Source organism: Aricia agestis, chromosome 19 (assembly GCF_905147365.1).
Source record: "Aricia agestis chromosome 19, ilAriAges1.1, whole genome shotgun sequence".
Classification (NCBI taxonomy): Eukaryota; Metazoa; Arthropoda; class Insecta; order Lepidoptera; family Lycaenidae; genus Aricia; species Aricia agestis.
In genome coordinates, this window is record NC_056424.1 from 6,962,262 (window position 1) to 6,977,352 (window position 15,091).

The window sequence follows — 15,091 nt, forward strand, 5'->3', positions numbered from 1 at the left end:
TGGAACGTAACGTGTCGCGTCCCTACCGCGACGTGTCGCGTAGTGCGTGTCGCACACGTGCACCTTGGTGAGACCGCACTATGCGACACAACGCGACATTTCACGTCCCATAGAATTGACGTTTTAAAAACGTGAATCTGACGTTATATAAACGTCAGTTCTATGGGAGTGAAGTGTCGCGTCGTGCCGTGTCGCTGTGCGGTCTCGGCCTTAGGCTTAAAAAGTGATACTTTCGTATTTATTAGCAAATACTTCCCTTTTACACATTCACATGTTTTAATTGTCAAAGAATTTTATGTTGTGTACAGTGAAATAATATGGAAGTTTTCGTTTATAATATCAATATTCATTATGGAAGTATGACTTTTAAGTAGTAGTTCTCCTCAAATGCCTAGGTCAAGTTATTATTTTAATTCGGTTTACCCAAGCACGTAATTAGTTTCCTAAACATTTGGTCTATGAGTCTGAAACCAAGTTTATACGGGATTATTCACGATATTAATTATGCTTTACCGAGTGTCAGTACAATGCACTTGAGATCTAAAATGATCCTGGTGTGATCGAATTCGGACCCTCACAAGTGTGAAAGTCCTACCCATTAGACTCTAGACTTTAGACCCACTAGATTTTTGTGCGTAGCTATGCATTCGAGACCAGCCTTTCCCAAAGTGGGCGATAACGGCCCTTTGTGGGTGCTGAAGGCCTAAAGGGGGGCAGTGCGACCCAGAAAACTTCGGGAATAAAAATTAAGTCGGTGGTAATGGTAAATGGTGAAAACGACATATTTAGCATTTTGTATTCATTTTTGCAGCGGCAAAAGCCCTTTTAATTTAAATAAAGTTAAGAAAGTAGGTGAAACAGTGGGGGCGCTAAAAATAATTTGGTATCTAATTGGGCAGTAGACAAAATAAGTTTGGGTACTGGACCCACTAGATTTTTGTGCGTAGCTTGTACTCTGTGTCGTAGCTAAAAATTCGAGGGAGTACGGTATGAAATAATGTATGATATTGTTTTAGCTACACCGAGAAAACACCAAATGATAATATGCGAGAGCAACCCCGTCGAGCTGCCCCCAGACGTCGTCAGAGGTGAGTATTGTCAGATTAGAATTTACTTGAGGTGTATTCATTTGTGGTTGGAGGAGGTGTACTCATTTAATATACATTGCGATAGTTACCTAGAGGAAAAGCGTGTGTTTGTTCCTGTGAATACAAAACGTATTGAGAAGTTTAGAAATAACTTAACTTTTAACTTAAGTTCACATATTCAATTATTATTGGATGAGTCAAATAGTTCAGATGAAGAATTTAACAAATTGTTTAAGATGATAAGAACCCAATTTAATACTGTATTCACTCCTAGAACGGTTAGAAACAGCCATAAAAATAATAATAATTTTACAGTATGGGCAACTACAGGAATTAAAATAAGCAGGCAAAGATTATATGAATTGTATGATGAAAAATCCATGAATACTAGTGATAAATTCAAAACATATGTAAAAAACTATTTAAAGATTTTTAAAAAAGTTTGTAAAGCCGCTAAGTCTATTCACATTAGGAATAAAATTAAAAATTCGAAAAATAAAATTAAAACTACTTGGAAAGTAATAGCTGGGGAGTCTGGAAATGTCACCCGTCGTAGCTCCGATTTTGAACTTTATTTTGAAAATAAAAAGATTACCAATGATCATGAGGTTGCGGCGGTCTTCGAAAAATTTTTTGCTGACATTCCGGTCTCAACTACAAAAAATTTAAACTCCTCACCTGCAGCTGCTGAAAAACTACTCAGAGATAATGTAAAGGAATGTAATGTCAATTTTAGGTTTAGACAGATGGTCCCCAAAAATATCATTGATACTTTTAAATTAATAAATATTAAAGATACTACTGATCTCTGGGGCATGTCTACTAAAATTATCAAATCGATAATTGACATCATAGCTCCTCATCTATCAATAATTTTTAATGACTGCATAAAGAGTGATGTTTTTCCTGACTTGATGAAGCACAGTAAGATTGTACCTTTATTTAAAGCGGGACTTAAATCTGATCCCACAAATTATAGGCCTATATCGATTCTACCGACTCTTAAGTAAAATATTTGAAAAAATAATTTTAAATCAGTTACTATTACATTTTAACTTTAATAATTTATTACATTATAATTAATATGGTTTTACTAAGGGTCGATACACAACGGATGCTGGTATAGGTCTTCTTTATAGTATATTTGAAGCATGGGAGGACTCGCAGGATGCCCTAGGGGTTTTTTGCGACCTCTCCAAGGCTTTTGACTGTGTTGAGCATGCTAAATTGATCAGAAAATTGCACCACTCGGCACTCAACCTTTTGACATCTTACCTCAAAAATAGAACTCAAAGGGTTGACATTAATAGTAAAAGGTCCAATGGGACCAAAATAGAATTAGGCGTCCCACAGGGATCCATTTTAGGTCCATTTCTTTTTCTCATCTACGTAAATGACTTACCTTATCTTGTTAAGGATAATGAGATAGTACTTTTTGCTGCTGACACTTCACTTATTTTCAAAGTGAAGCGACAACAGTCAAATTACGACGAGGTAAATAGTGCTCTCTCAAAAATTGTACATTAGTTTAACGTTAATAACTTACTTCTAAATTCTAAGAAAACTAAATGTTTAAAATTTACTTTGCCCAACGTTAGGCAAGTTAAAACCAATATACTATTAAATGATGAGAAGATGGATTTGGTGGACACCACTGTATTCTTAGGCATTACACTAGACAGTAAATAACAGTGGGGTCCTTAATTGCTAATCTTGCAGATAGGCTCAGTTCTGCAGCATACACAGTCAGAAAAATACGGGAAATTTCTGACGAAGACACAGCAAGACTAGTTTATTTCAGTTATTTTCATAGTAGAAAGTCGTATGGCATCCTCTTATGGGTAAACGCTGCCGACATTAATACGATTTTTGTGCTGCAGAAGCGAGCATACGTTCAATTTATAAAATGTCAGCTTTTGAATCTCTGAGAGAAAAGTTTAAAGAAATTGGTATTCTAACTGTTGCTTCTCAATACATTTTGAATAGTGTATTATATGTTAGAAGGAATCTTAGTTTTACAACCAAAAGTGACAGTCACGAAAGAAACACTAGAAATAAGTACAAACTAGAAATACCGGTGATCAGAGTTAGTAAAGTTAGTAAATCTTTTAAAGGTCAATGTATACGCCTTTACAATAAAATCCCAGAAAACGTTCAAAATCTTTCCATTAATAAATTTAAAAAAGTAGTCAAAGAGCGTTTGTGTGCCAAAGCCTTATTATAAGGTCAATGATTTCATAAACGATGGCACATCTTGGGAATAGCTGCTTGCTAGGCTATTTTTACATTATTTTATGACTTACAATTATGTATGTATGTTGACATTGTATAATTTTACGTTACAACATTGTATTACCTTATTTTTAAAAGATTAATTTTTTCTCACTTTTTTTGGTAAAAAAGTAGGCCCCGTGCGAGTTTCTTACGCCGGTTCTTCTCGCCGGGTTAGTTCCTGAACCGGTGGTAGGCATTATGTAGACGTTCAGAGAACATTTGCAAAAATTTATTCTGAATAAAAAAGTTTCAGTTTGAGTTTGTGTTCCGAAATTTTACCCAGTATTCAGTACTCATGATTAAAAAATGCTAATGTTTGTTTCGTGACTTTTACTGTAGCTTTATGTTACTTTCTCCAGCTTCACATAGCTAGCATAGCTAGTCACCACTTAGTACTTACGCCCGCAACTCGAACGGCGAACCGTACATTGTTACGGTATAAACTATCCTATGAACCCTTTCCGGGACACCGAGTATCCGCATGCCGAACATCAAAATCGATTTTACAGCTTAAGTTGTAACAGACAAACAGACACACTTTCGCATTTATACAGGGTGCAATTAAACCTACCTGCCAAATTTTTTTTGGGGCTTAGGTTAGGTTAGGTTAGGTTAGGTGAGTCCATTAAACCAAAAAAAATGGGGTGTTAATTTTTTTACAATTACATATTTTATCCCAAAAAAAATTGATGGCACAATGGTCACTTCATAAGTTAATAATAATTGCGATATTGCGACCGAGCTAGTACATCGCGTCGCACAGATATCCAGTCGAGACCGGTTATGCGTAGGGGTAAAGCGGGGGTGACGCGCGGGGTGGGAGGCGGGAGGCCCGCCGCCCGCCGGTCGCCGGCGACCGTTTAGTACCACGCGCGTAGTTGTATAGCTAACACGTAATTATTTTGTTTGTCACGGCGCCCTCTGCCCCCGCGCTTAATTAGTGTCTGTTACAACGTACCCTAACCACGATCGAGTGTTATGAAACGTGGAGGTGCTACATTTTGAGTGGCGAAAGTTTAAACGGAACCCAGAGACTGTACGAGCAAGAAAGCGTTCCTCGTCTTCGTAACAGCTGATTGATGATTCTCGAATGCAGCAGCTGTACCCTGAATCTGAATCGCGAGACAATCAAAGACTCAGATTATGGACAGTTCGCACTTCGCAACACCTGCACACGCCTAGCCAGCCTCGAAGACATGCCTCTAACGAGGTTAAAAGTGACAAAGTTGTGCTTAACAAACTTTTAAAGTCTTAAAGACAATGTGCAAAACGCACTAGAATTTGCTTAGAGCAAAACGGATTGCAGTTTGAACTCGTTTGAACTATACTAAGTGTAGACAAGATGGAAGTAAATAAGATGAATGCAAAGGATGTGGTTTAGATTTATTATAAATTTCTAAAGTGCTTATTTTTCGTAATTAAAAAGTTGTTATTTTCGATTCTTTTGATGTGTGTCAGTTAATTTTATTCTAAACATACCTGTCTACGTCCTTTACATTTGACGGTCCTAAGTTCGTCAAAGTATGGAGGGAAAATTCGCAACAATGATAATAACAAGAATGCAGTGACGGATTAGCCCTTAATCAAATTAAGCAATTGCCTAGGGCATCACGTCTGAGGGCCCCCTCAGACGTGATGCCAGAAGAGTAAAGGTTCAAAGACCGATTCTAGTTGATATACGGATAGGGGGGCCCACAGGCATGGATTGCTTAGGGCATCAAGTAGTCTTAATCCGTCACTGCAAGAATATCAATGGAAGGGTGGGGCGGGGCCGGGCCGCGCATGTGTCCATATTTTGTGGTGTTTGGTAGGATAACTTTCGGAGGCTGTTTCTCAAAATTTTAGTACTGAGTGATTATGAAAGAAGAAATACGTGTATTTTTATTTTTAACAAGGATCAATATATCCAAATTTGGCAGGAAGGTTAAATTGCACCCTGTATAACATTATACATATAGTATGGATTAGGGTGCTTAATAAACATTTTTTGTGTCCATCAGCATCAGACAAGCCTGACCTTGGTCTGGAGGAGCTGGCGTCCCTGGACGTGAAGTCGCGCTTCGAAGTGTTCGAGAGGAAGGCGGCGCCGGAGCCCGAGCCCCGGGAGCAGCCCCGCGCGCCCCGCGAGAAGAGCACAGCCCTGCTCAGCAAGCTGGCCAAGTGAGTCGACTCTAAACTCTCGCGCGGTTCCCGTGCAGAAACCGAGCGGTTAAGCGTGAACGCTGTAAAACCGCGGTTCCCGCTGTGTCTGAACGAGCACAGCCAAGCCGGACCTTGATCTGGAGAAACTGGTGTCCCTGGACGTGAATTCGCTCGCCAAGTGAAACTCTTTTTAGTTTTTACTCTCCCACACATAACTGCGAATTCGCATTGCATCGCAAATATCTGCGACAAAGTTTATAATATAAATGATATGTGGGAGCCCTTAACGTTACGTTGTTACGTGCTAAGGTTCGAAGGATTTGGAGAGAAAAACCTGCTGGCTCTTTGAAGACTTTAATCACTAGCACTAGGTCTAACACAAAGTACTTGGTCCAAAACACTAAGCGCTTACAATGTCCTAGGTCGTAGCCAAGTCGTAGGTTTCACTGGTATCACTTTTGATCATTTCTTTTCACTCCGAAGTCGCCTTGACGATAGCTCAAACTGAACTGATTGATTGGCCCGTCTCCCTGCGGCTAAGTAAGTTCGTACAATATACAGGGTAAGTATACCACATCGTTCAATTTATGAACAGCATTGGGTTGGAGACACAGTCACAATAGATCCTCATGGGTCGCAGTGACATCAGGCCATTTAGCCGAAACTTTTTTGTTTTCGCTTCGTTATAGAATCGCCGATCAAAATGTATGGAATTGACATAAGACGAGTCGAACGTCAACGTCATATTATAGTTTAAGTGCGTTTTATGATGATATGCGTGAGTCGTGACACATTATAATTGAGAATAGTAGGTAAGTTACCTAACAAAAATCAATTGATAATTTAAAAATATTGAATCACTTCGTAAAGGAATTGCAATCGAAATTATCGATTTCGCACTGACATTTCAGTGGTGCCGGCGATTTAAGATGGCCGCCCTTTTTTATCGATTTGATTTCGATTCAACAGAGTCAATCTCTATTGACATAAGTTCCGTTTCATGCATCTAACATTTTTCAAATGTTTTCGTAACAATAATATTATACTCCTATTTTACAGTTAATATTTATAATGTTATATTAATAAGTTAGCATTTAGCAACTTTTCATTTTTATTCATTTACAATTAAGTATAGGAAACATTTGTTTTTGTAGATGGAATATAATTTATTACATTTTGTTTTTTTTTTCTTGTAAAAAAAACCCGTAGCAAGAAATATGAAAACTGTCACCCATATCATCTTAAAATGCACAAATTATAACAAACGCTTATGTCAATTCCATACATTTTCATCGGCGATTCTATAACGAAGCGAAAACGAAAAGATTTTGGCTCACCCCCCAGGGCTACTATGACCTGCCTTTAGGTCAAAAAAATATAATTATATTTAAAGGATGTGACAAAACTAAGTGATAATAATTTAGGGTGTGTATGTGTTCCTTGTAGAGAGTTCACTGTGAAAGTAGCAGCGCTGAAAGAGATCCTTTCGACTTCTATGTTTCTATGAGATCTGCCCCCACGTCTCGAATTGGCCCATACAAAAATATAGAAGTAATTTTCAGCGTTGCTACTTTCACAGTGAACTCTATACAAGGAACACATACACACCCTAAAGTATTATCACTTGGTTTTGTCACACCCTTTATATATAATTATATATTTTTGATGAAAACAAGGGTTACATAATTATTACGTATTATTATAGCAAAATTATATCGCTTTGTTTTTTTAAGCCCTATAATTATAAATATGAACCTATGAAAACTTAGAAAAACTCGCTATTTAATACATTAACGGCCTGTTCCACTTCCTAAGAAAATGCCGGATAGACTATCCACAACTTATTTGACAGATTCTTCATACTCTATCTGTCAAGTTAAGTGGTGGATAGCCTATCCGGCACAGGGCACTTATCAGAAAGCCGTGAAACAGCCCATAAGGGCCTGTTTCACCACTTCCTGATAAGTGCCGAATAGGATATCCATCACTTAACTTGACAGATGAAGTATGGAGAATCTGTCAAAAAAGCTGTGAATATAAGTTCACGTACATTTAAGAATACGCATTATGACTATTTTTTTTTCTTATCGGTAATTGAAAGACACTTAAAAATAGAAACATCGTTGAAAGAATGACTCTGATAGCTTAAAAATTCACCAAGATATGACAATTCAAATATCTCATAAAAAAGACCTGCCCGAAACGCTCCATACAAAGTGCTACGAAAGTATGACGTCACTCTTTCGTAGTTTGTATGCATCGGGAGACAACTTTGTTCGACAGGTATATTAAATATTGCGTTTATGAAAGTGGTTACATAACAACACTTGCTTTTAATTGCATAAGTTATCGAATTGTATACAAATATTAAGAAATTGAATTGAAAAAAAAATCGACTTGAATATCCAACTTTGAAGACGCATAACAAAAAAAAATACAAATGCTATCAAGCTGGAATTTTGGGAACACTTATTTTTTACGGTGATTTCTTTATTTTATTAACAAAATTCGCTAATCTTTGACCTTGTCATCATCCCTATTAAAACCTGCCAAGTGCGAGACGGACTCGCCAGCGAGCGAAAAATACTTTCTGAATTTAAGGTTGTATTGACAAAGTATATTATATATAAATACGAGTCTATCAGTTAGCTTTAATGATATCAATAAAAGGGATAAAAACCTTATAATATATCATTATCCAATTTACAGATTATGTACTTATTTTCTAATTAGCCATAGTTCCTGGTGAGTGGTGACAGACGGACATCGAAATTTCAGTAGTAGTTTATTTCGTTTTAGCCCTTGGGTACGGAACCCTAAAAACCGGGCCTCTTCCTGCACGTTCGTATTGTGCGTCATTCAAACTATTTTTATACGTTTTAAGTGTTCACACGAGATTTTCAAACGTGCCCAATACATTGCTCGTCGACATTCTAAAGTTAGACGACGATAAATTATAAAAATGATGTTTGGATGTTAACGGAACTTTATAATCGAAATAAATCTCAAAATCCTACTAATATTATAAAGCCGAAAGTATGTGAGTTTGTGAGTTTGTATGTTTGTTACTTCTTCACGCTTGAACGGCTGGACCGATTTCGACAAAATTTTACATGGAGGTAGCTGACATCCTGGATTAAGAGCGATCCACACCGCCATTTTTCCATACAAACGTTGTCCGCTATTTCCTCCCTGGATAATGCCGGTAGAGTTATAATTTTTTTCCTGAATATTTATGGCCACTAATACAATGTCCCTATGTTTTCTTTTTTTTCATAATTTAATTATTAAAAATGATATGAACGTTCAAAAACCCAAAAAATGGCCAGATTTTTCTCTGTGTTCAAACACTCAGAAAACAAAACTAGCTAGAATATACCAAAAAAGTAAAACATAGGGACACAGCTCAAGCCTTGCTTTTTTTGTTAATGAAAAAAGTACTTAAATCGGTTAAGTTTTGGAGAAGGAATCAGAGGACAACGAATCGATGATTTTCTTTTATTTTATTAGAACTTTTGTCGTGTTGTCGCTATCGCGCTCTGCGTTGGGAGACTTGAGATTGGCGAGACAGCAATACATTTTCAAAATACCTATTTTGAATTTCTCTCGCCCCTGGTGTATCCTCTTAACACATAGGCTACATTTTTAACCGACTTAAAAATGTAGCCTATGTGCCGGGCCGCGCCCCCAAACCCCCCCCCCCTCACTCGTGACACTCTTACCTTTAACGAAATGGTATGGCGTCGTTAGTGCTGAGTTTTTATTATCCTTTTTACAAACAAATGAAGTAATTAATTATAAAAGTGAATTTATTCTAACCTAAACTAAACATACGGATTTCGAGTGTCATTTGATTAATAGGCTTTCGCCCCGTATTCTGATTGGGGGGGCTGTGCCCCCTCCTGGAACTGTTGCTTTTAACGAAATGATATCGCGTCGTTAGTGCTGAGTTTTAGTTATCCTTTTTAGAAACAAACTAAGTAATTAATTATAAAATTGAATTTATTCTAACCTAATCTCAACATACGGATTTCGAGTGCCATTTGATTAATAGGCTTTCGCCTCGTATTCTTATTGGGGGGGCTGCGCCACAAACTCTTCAGCTTTATAATATTAGTATAGATGTGCCGCCAGTCCGTCCCGTCCTCCGTCTCACAGTCCTTTACACTGCGAAATGTTGGAAATCGTTTCACAGACAGCGAAGTTAATCATAAATCATAAAAAAATCACATCTGAACATAAAATATATATTTTTATCTCCTTCGTTTTGGAAGTCGGTTAAAAACAGTAGCATATGACAGGATAATCAACTTCCATCTCTCAGTCATCAAAAATGTATGTTTCCGAATTCCGATGATCAAACTCAATTCATTTTGTCTCAAATTACTAATAACTACTTACCTATTAAAACACAATTTAGTTTACCTAATAAATCGCGGGTAACACCGTGGGGCACAGCTAGTTATAATATAAAACTTCAAAGTACTCTGTTACATGAGAGCGTTTAAGTTTGGAACGCAATTTTTGTTCAGAAGTTTCATCCTGAATAGGGGTGCGCGGTGCACCGTTCGTGATACGTCGCCGTTCGCTAGTATTTATTAATTTAGTAATCTGTGTTAGTAAAAATCGGCCAAGTGCGAGTCGAACTCGCGCACGAAGGGTTCCGTACCGGCATAGAGCGAAAGTAAACAAAAAATTGTGTTTTTTGTATGAGAAATATTTATAATATTTACAAGAAATTTTTACAAAAAACTGAATTATATTGTTACTTTAATAATTAATAATAAAATTAAGTAAATATTCTTAATTTTATTATTAATTATTAAAGTAACAATATAATTCAGTTTTTTTGTAAAAATTTCAAGTGCCTAGCTGTTACCATTATTGATATCCAGCTAAAAAGGCCAAAAAAATCACGTTTCTTGTATGGAAGCCCCCTCAAATATTAACTTTATTTTATTTATAGTATTTGTTGTTATAGCGGCAACAGGTATACTTACATAATCTGTGAAAATTTCAGAAGTCTAGCTATAACCGTTCTTGAGTTACAGCCTGGAGGCAGACAGACAGACGGACAGACAACGAAGTCTTAGTAATAGGGTCCCGTTTTTACCCTTTGGGTACGGAACCCTAAAAATGAAACAATTCGTGGCTTATTATCAGTGGTCGGCGTAGGTAGTGCCATCCCGCGGGATTCGTTAATCGCGGCAGAACGTGGACATGCCTCTCAATCCCGCGATTTTGGGATTCGCATTGAAATAATATATAATCGGAAATACATTCAGAATTTGATATTTAAACAACAAATATTGTGACAAACGTAAATAAAGAAATAATTTGTTAGTTTTTTATTTATTTATCATAATTATAAGTTTTATATGATATTAACAAATAAGTAAAAAATTAACAGAAATGTGATTATATTTATTTGGATATAAGTAATATATCGTAGATCACTTTCAGGCTTGCCTGTGTTACCTGCAAATAATTTGATTGTTTAATTATAAAAATCCATTTAATGTTTATCAAATATTGACTTTCTTTTAAAATATATTTAAACAACAATAAACAATAATGAATTCGCTTAGTGGCACCGTTAAACATTCGACGCAAACAACCGAGCGATCATTCGCAGGCAACACAGGCAAGCCTGAAAGTGCTTTACGATATACTACTTATATCCAAATAAATATAACATTTTTTGTTCTTTTCGTCTGTTATGTGTGGATGGGATATTTTGGACTCACGCGCAAAAAAAATGCTACACACAGAACAACAAGCCATGCGCTACTCGCAAGTGTCTGCTTGCTGTGTGCGGGGTGCGGGCCACCCCGCACCCCGCACACGTCTTGCTCCTGCGGTATTAAATAAATATGGATTATAATTAAAAAGAAAGAGTTATGTTTAGTTAATAAATAATAGATATCGATTTTGACGCGTAATCTTTTTTTTTCATACTGGCAACTAAGCAAAACATGGCTGAAGAAATATTAGACGTAGAAAAACGTTTAGTGACTCATTTATTTAGGCCTTTTTTATCCGGCGAAATTATGACTCAAAACTCGTTTTTTTTCATTAATTGTAAAGTAAATACTTGATTATTCGCGATAATTCGGAACGCGGGATTTTATCCCGCGATCCCGGAGGTATGTCCATGTTAACATATACAATTGAGGTCATTCACCCTAAATGGCACTACCTACGCCGACCTCTGCTTATTATCAAATGGGTATCTTTTGAAATGAATTATAATATCGTCAATTTTGCTTTCTATGCAAAGTGCATTAAAGTGTCTCCATTCCATACATTTTAACGTGACAGAAATAAAGTGATGTATCGTGTCGTGCCGTGCCACGGAAATGTAACACACACAAAACCAGCAATGTATAACGGCTGCATAAATAAAAACATCCCAGACGCAACGTTAAACACATAAAACACTGTTGAAAATCATTAGTTTGCAGCCCAAATACGCACGATTTTCAACTCTATCTACTTGAAATAAGGGTATAGAAAGTTTGAATTATTTTTTATTTGAAAGAAATGCGTGTATCGGCTAAGATAGGTATGGTAACAAGACTAGTATCTTCAGTATATTACAGAATAGTGATCACTGATCTGTGTGTTTAAGAGTAAGTATTTGGTGTATTTTAACAGGTGAATCTAGTTAAAACAACAAATTAATCTGTACAATTTCATACTACACACTATTCTACATTAACTATACTATTCAGCATTAAATGTCGATTTCGAGAGATAAAACTTAGAACACATAAGTGGACGATGTAAGTAATAATTTGATCGTATTTTGCATAAATGGAAGCTTACCAGAAAAATGATTTGAAATCAAAAAATGTGGATTTATGTACAGCCAGATATATTAGCCAGATAATCAAGTATGTAAGTTGTATTGTATATGTATATAGGGGACAAAATGTGAAATTATCCTTATTTTACAAAAGTTACTTAAGTACCCATTTCATCCAATCACGTCTATTAACAATCAATTTATTTCCATAAAATAATTTGTTTTAATGTTTTGTTTAAAGTTACAAGAAAATAATATAAAAAATGTAAAAAATATGTACTTACTTGCACTTAAAAGTACTTTATATACACCTCTAAAACCTTAAAAAAACTGATGGAAAAAATATCGTCCATGCAATAAATTATGATAATATAAGTAAGTAATTTTACTTTTAAGAAATAAACAAATATTATGTTTTTCTTTGTAACAATTATTATGTTCTCGAAACTAATGGACTATTCTGATGAAATTCTAAACATCATAATATTGACTACCTCCGAGCCATAGGCTTTTTACCACAGGAAAATGTTGTGTGAAACCATAAAGTTAATATACCTAGCGGAACCTACTCGAGCTGCCAAACGTATCCGAAATTAGTTTTCATCTGTGTGAAAAATATGTGTACTTACACACAAGTATGATTGAACATGACTTCTATGAGATTAAATTGTCAACGTGCGGCACGTGCCGACTGGACGTCAAAAAAAGAGTGCTGCTGTCATGTATCACACGTCTCTTTTTACCACGCAGTGTTACTGATAGTGACATCTCTCTTGCTCAGGCCTTTGTTTCTCTATTCCGCTAGGTATATTAACTTTATGTGTGAAACTGATAGTACCTACATAATGGGCATGTTATTAAAAAACATTAAGTATTTAAAAATAATATTTAATAGAATGCAAACATTAACGAAAATTAAGAAAATGCTTTATTATAATTAACACAACTAATACAACTTTGGATTTCTAAAAAATTAAAATAACATTTCAAAATTGTCAAAAGAGTAGTCTCTCTCACCTTGAGAATATTAACGATAATTTACCACTAAGGGCTCTTTTTAAATTCGATACAAAATATAGCAAAAAAAAATTTATAACAAAAATAATGTGGGTTTAAGTATACAAGTACTTCACAGCCACCAATTTTGATAGCCCGTTTTTTATAAACCTTCCCGATGCGTTCTTTAATTCGAAGCTAAAACGTATTTAATTAATTCTGGCGAGTCCAATGCAGCCCACGCGTCAGTTTGCTGTATAGTTTTAAGGCGCACGAAAGTGAACCTCGCAGAAAATCCTTTTAAATTATGTGCAGAATATAGATCAGCCAATTTGAGGGTTTCGATAGCGTTGTCTACAGTCAAACGGGTGCACAGGTGGAATTCACAGATACTCTTCAAATCCTCGATCTTGTAAAAGTCCGCTGCGGCCAGCAGTTTGTCTGATAGTTCATTCAGGTTTTGTATCTTCTCAGTGTACATGAAACCTAGGAGCTCTTTTATAACTTCTGCGTCGAATTTACTCTGAATTTGGTTAGTTCTACATTCTGTAGTATCGTGCATCAGATGAGCTTTGAGGACGTCGCTTCTCGAAGCTAAGATAACTTTATGAGCGCCGATCTGTTTGCCATCGCAAGACATAATACTCACATCAGAAAATAATGCACTGGTCAAAGAATTGTATAAACTTTTATTTAGTTTAGATTTGATGTGCTTATTCTGCACGTATTTGTAAAAACAATCTATGTTAAAGGTTTCAATTTTTCTATTATATATACTTAGTTTTAATATTTTCTCTTTATTTATTTCGAACACCTGGTTTTTTACAGTGCTGCCATCACCATCCAAAACTTTTACCTCAAGTTCTGAATCCATGTCTGGAAACGTGAGAATCATTCCATGGTGGCCTTCAAATGTTATTGTAACTACATGCCTTTTCGAAATAATACATCTTAAACCTGCGGGAGTAATGTCCTGGTAATATTCCAATGTTAACGAGCAAATTCTTGCATTGAAGAAATCGAAACTTTTTAAATTTTTTAAACATTTTTGTTCCATTTTGTCTTTCGATGCTTAATTCACGTACAGCATATGAATTCACGTCAAAATATTCTAAAACTTTCAATAACGTCTCAACACAGCGGATCACTAATGAGACTTGAGAGGGCAACTTGCGAATGACGACTGCGGACTGACGAGTGACGACTGACGCCTGACGAGTGTCGAGTATCTACTGAGTAGGCTTCGTGACGCACTTTTTTTTCTAACTGCTCTCATAATAGGACAGGATCCCACCGCTTGATCTTGCAGGTATTTTTTGATGAAATTAATTTCAAATGATTCTTAAGAATTAGTCGAATGAATTAAGAATAAGGTCTTGTAAAAATTAGCCGCATTTACGTGTAATTAATTTTTGTATCATTGAAATTGTTATACTAATATAAATGGCAACATAGGACTTTTTAGCCAATTTTACATAATTTCAAAGAAAATGATGAAACATTTTTTTCTCTATAGCACTTTGATAAAAATGGGTTGCTTGACAGTGATCAAAAATAATTGTCATTCTGCATAAATAAATTTTATTAGATTCATAAAAGCAATAAGTCCAGCTTCCCTAGAGTTTTTTTTTTTTATTACTATCAAGCAAATTTTTCGTGAGTAAGTATAGCTTCATTTTGATAAGACGAATAACAATTTCTTTTGCGAAAAATCTCGAAAGATATTAAATCCTTTCTATCTCTGTTAGCTACCTAACAGAGATAGAAAGGATTTAATATTTCT

The 15,091-nt window shown here is 35.8% G+C and overlaps 1 protein-coding gene across 1 annotated transcript in view; it reads left to right on the plus strand.

Annotated features, from left to right (window-relative positions):
• Window positions 1–15,091, plus strand: part of LOC121736816 (LIM domain and actin-binding protein 1) — a 45,919-nt gene that overhangs the window by 17,581 nt on the left and 13,247 nt on the right. Inside the window, exons 5-6 of the mRNA XM_042128225.1 lie at window positions 1,017–1,088; window positions 5,363–5,522. Coding sequence (XP_041984159.1) covers window positions 1,017–1,088; window positions 5,363–5,522 — 232 coding nt within the window. The remainder of the gene's footprint in view (window positions 1–1,016; window positions 1,089–5,362; window positions 5,523–15,091) is intronic.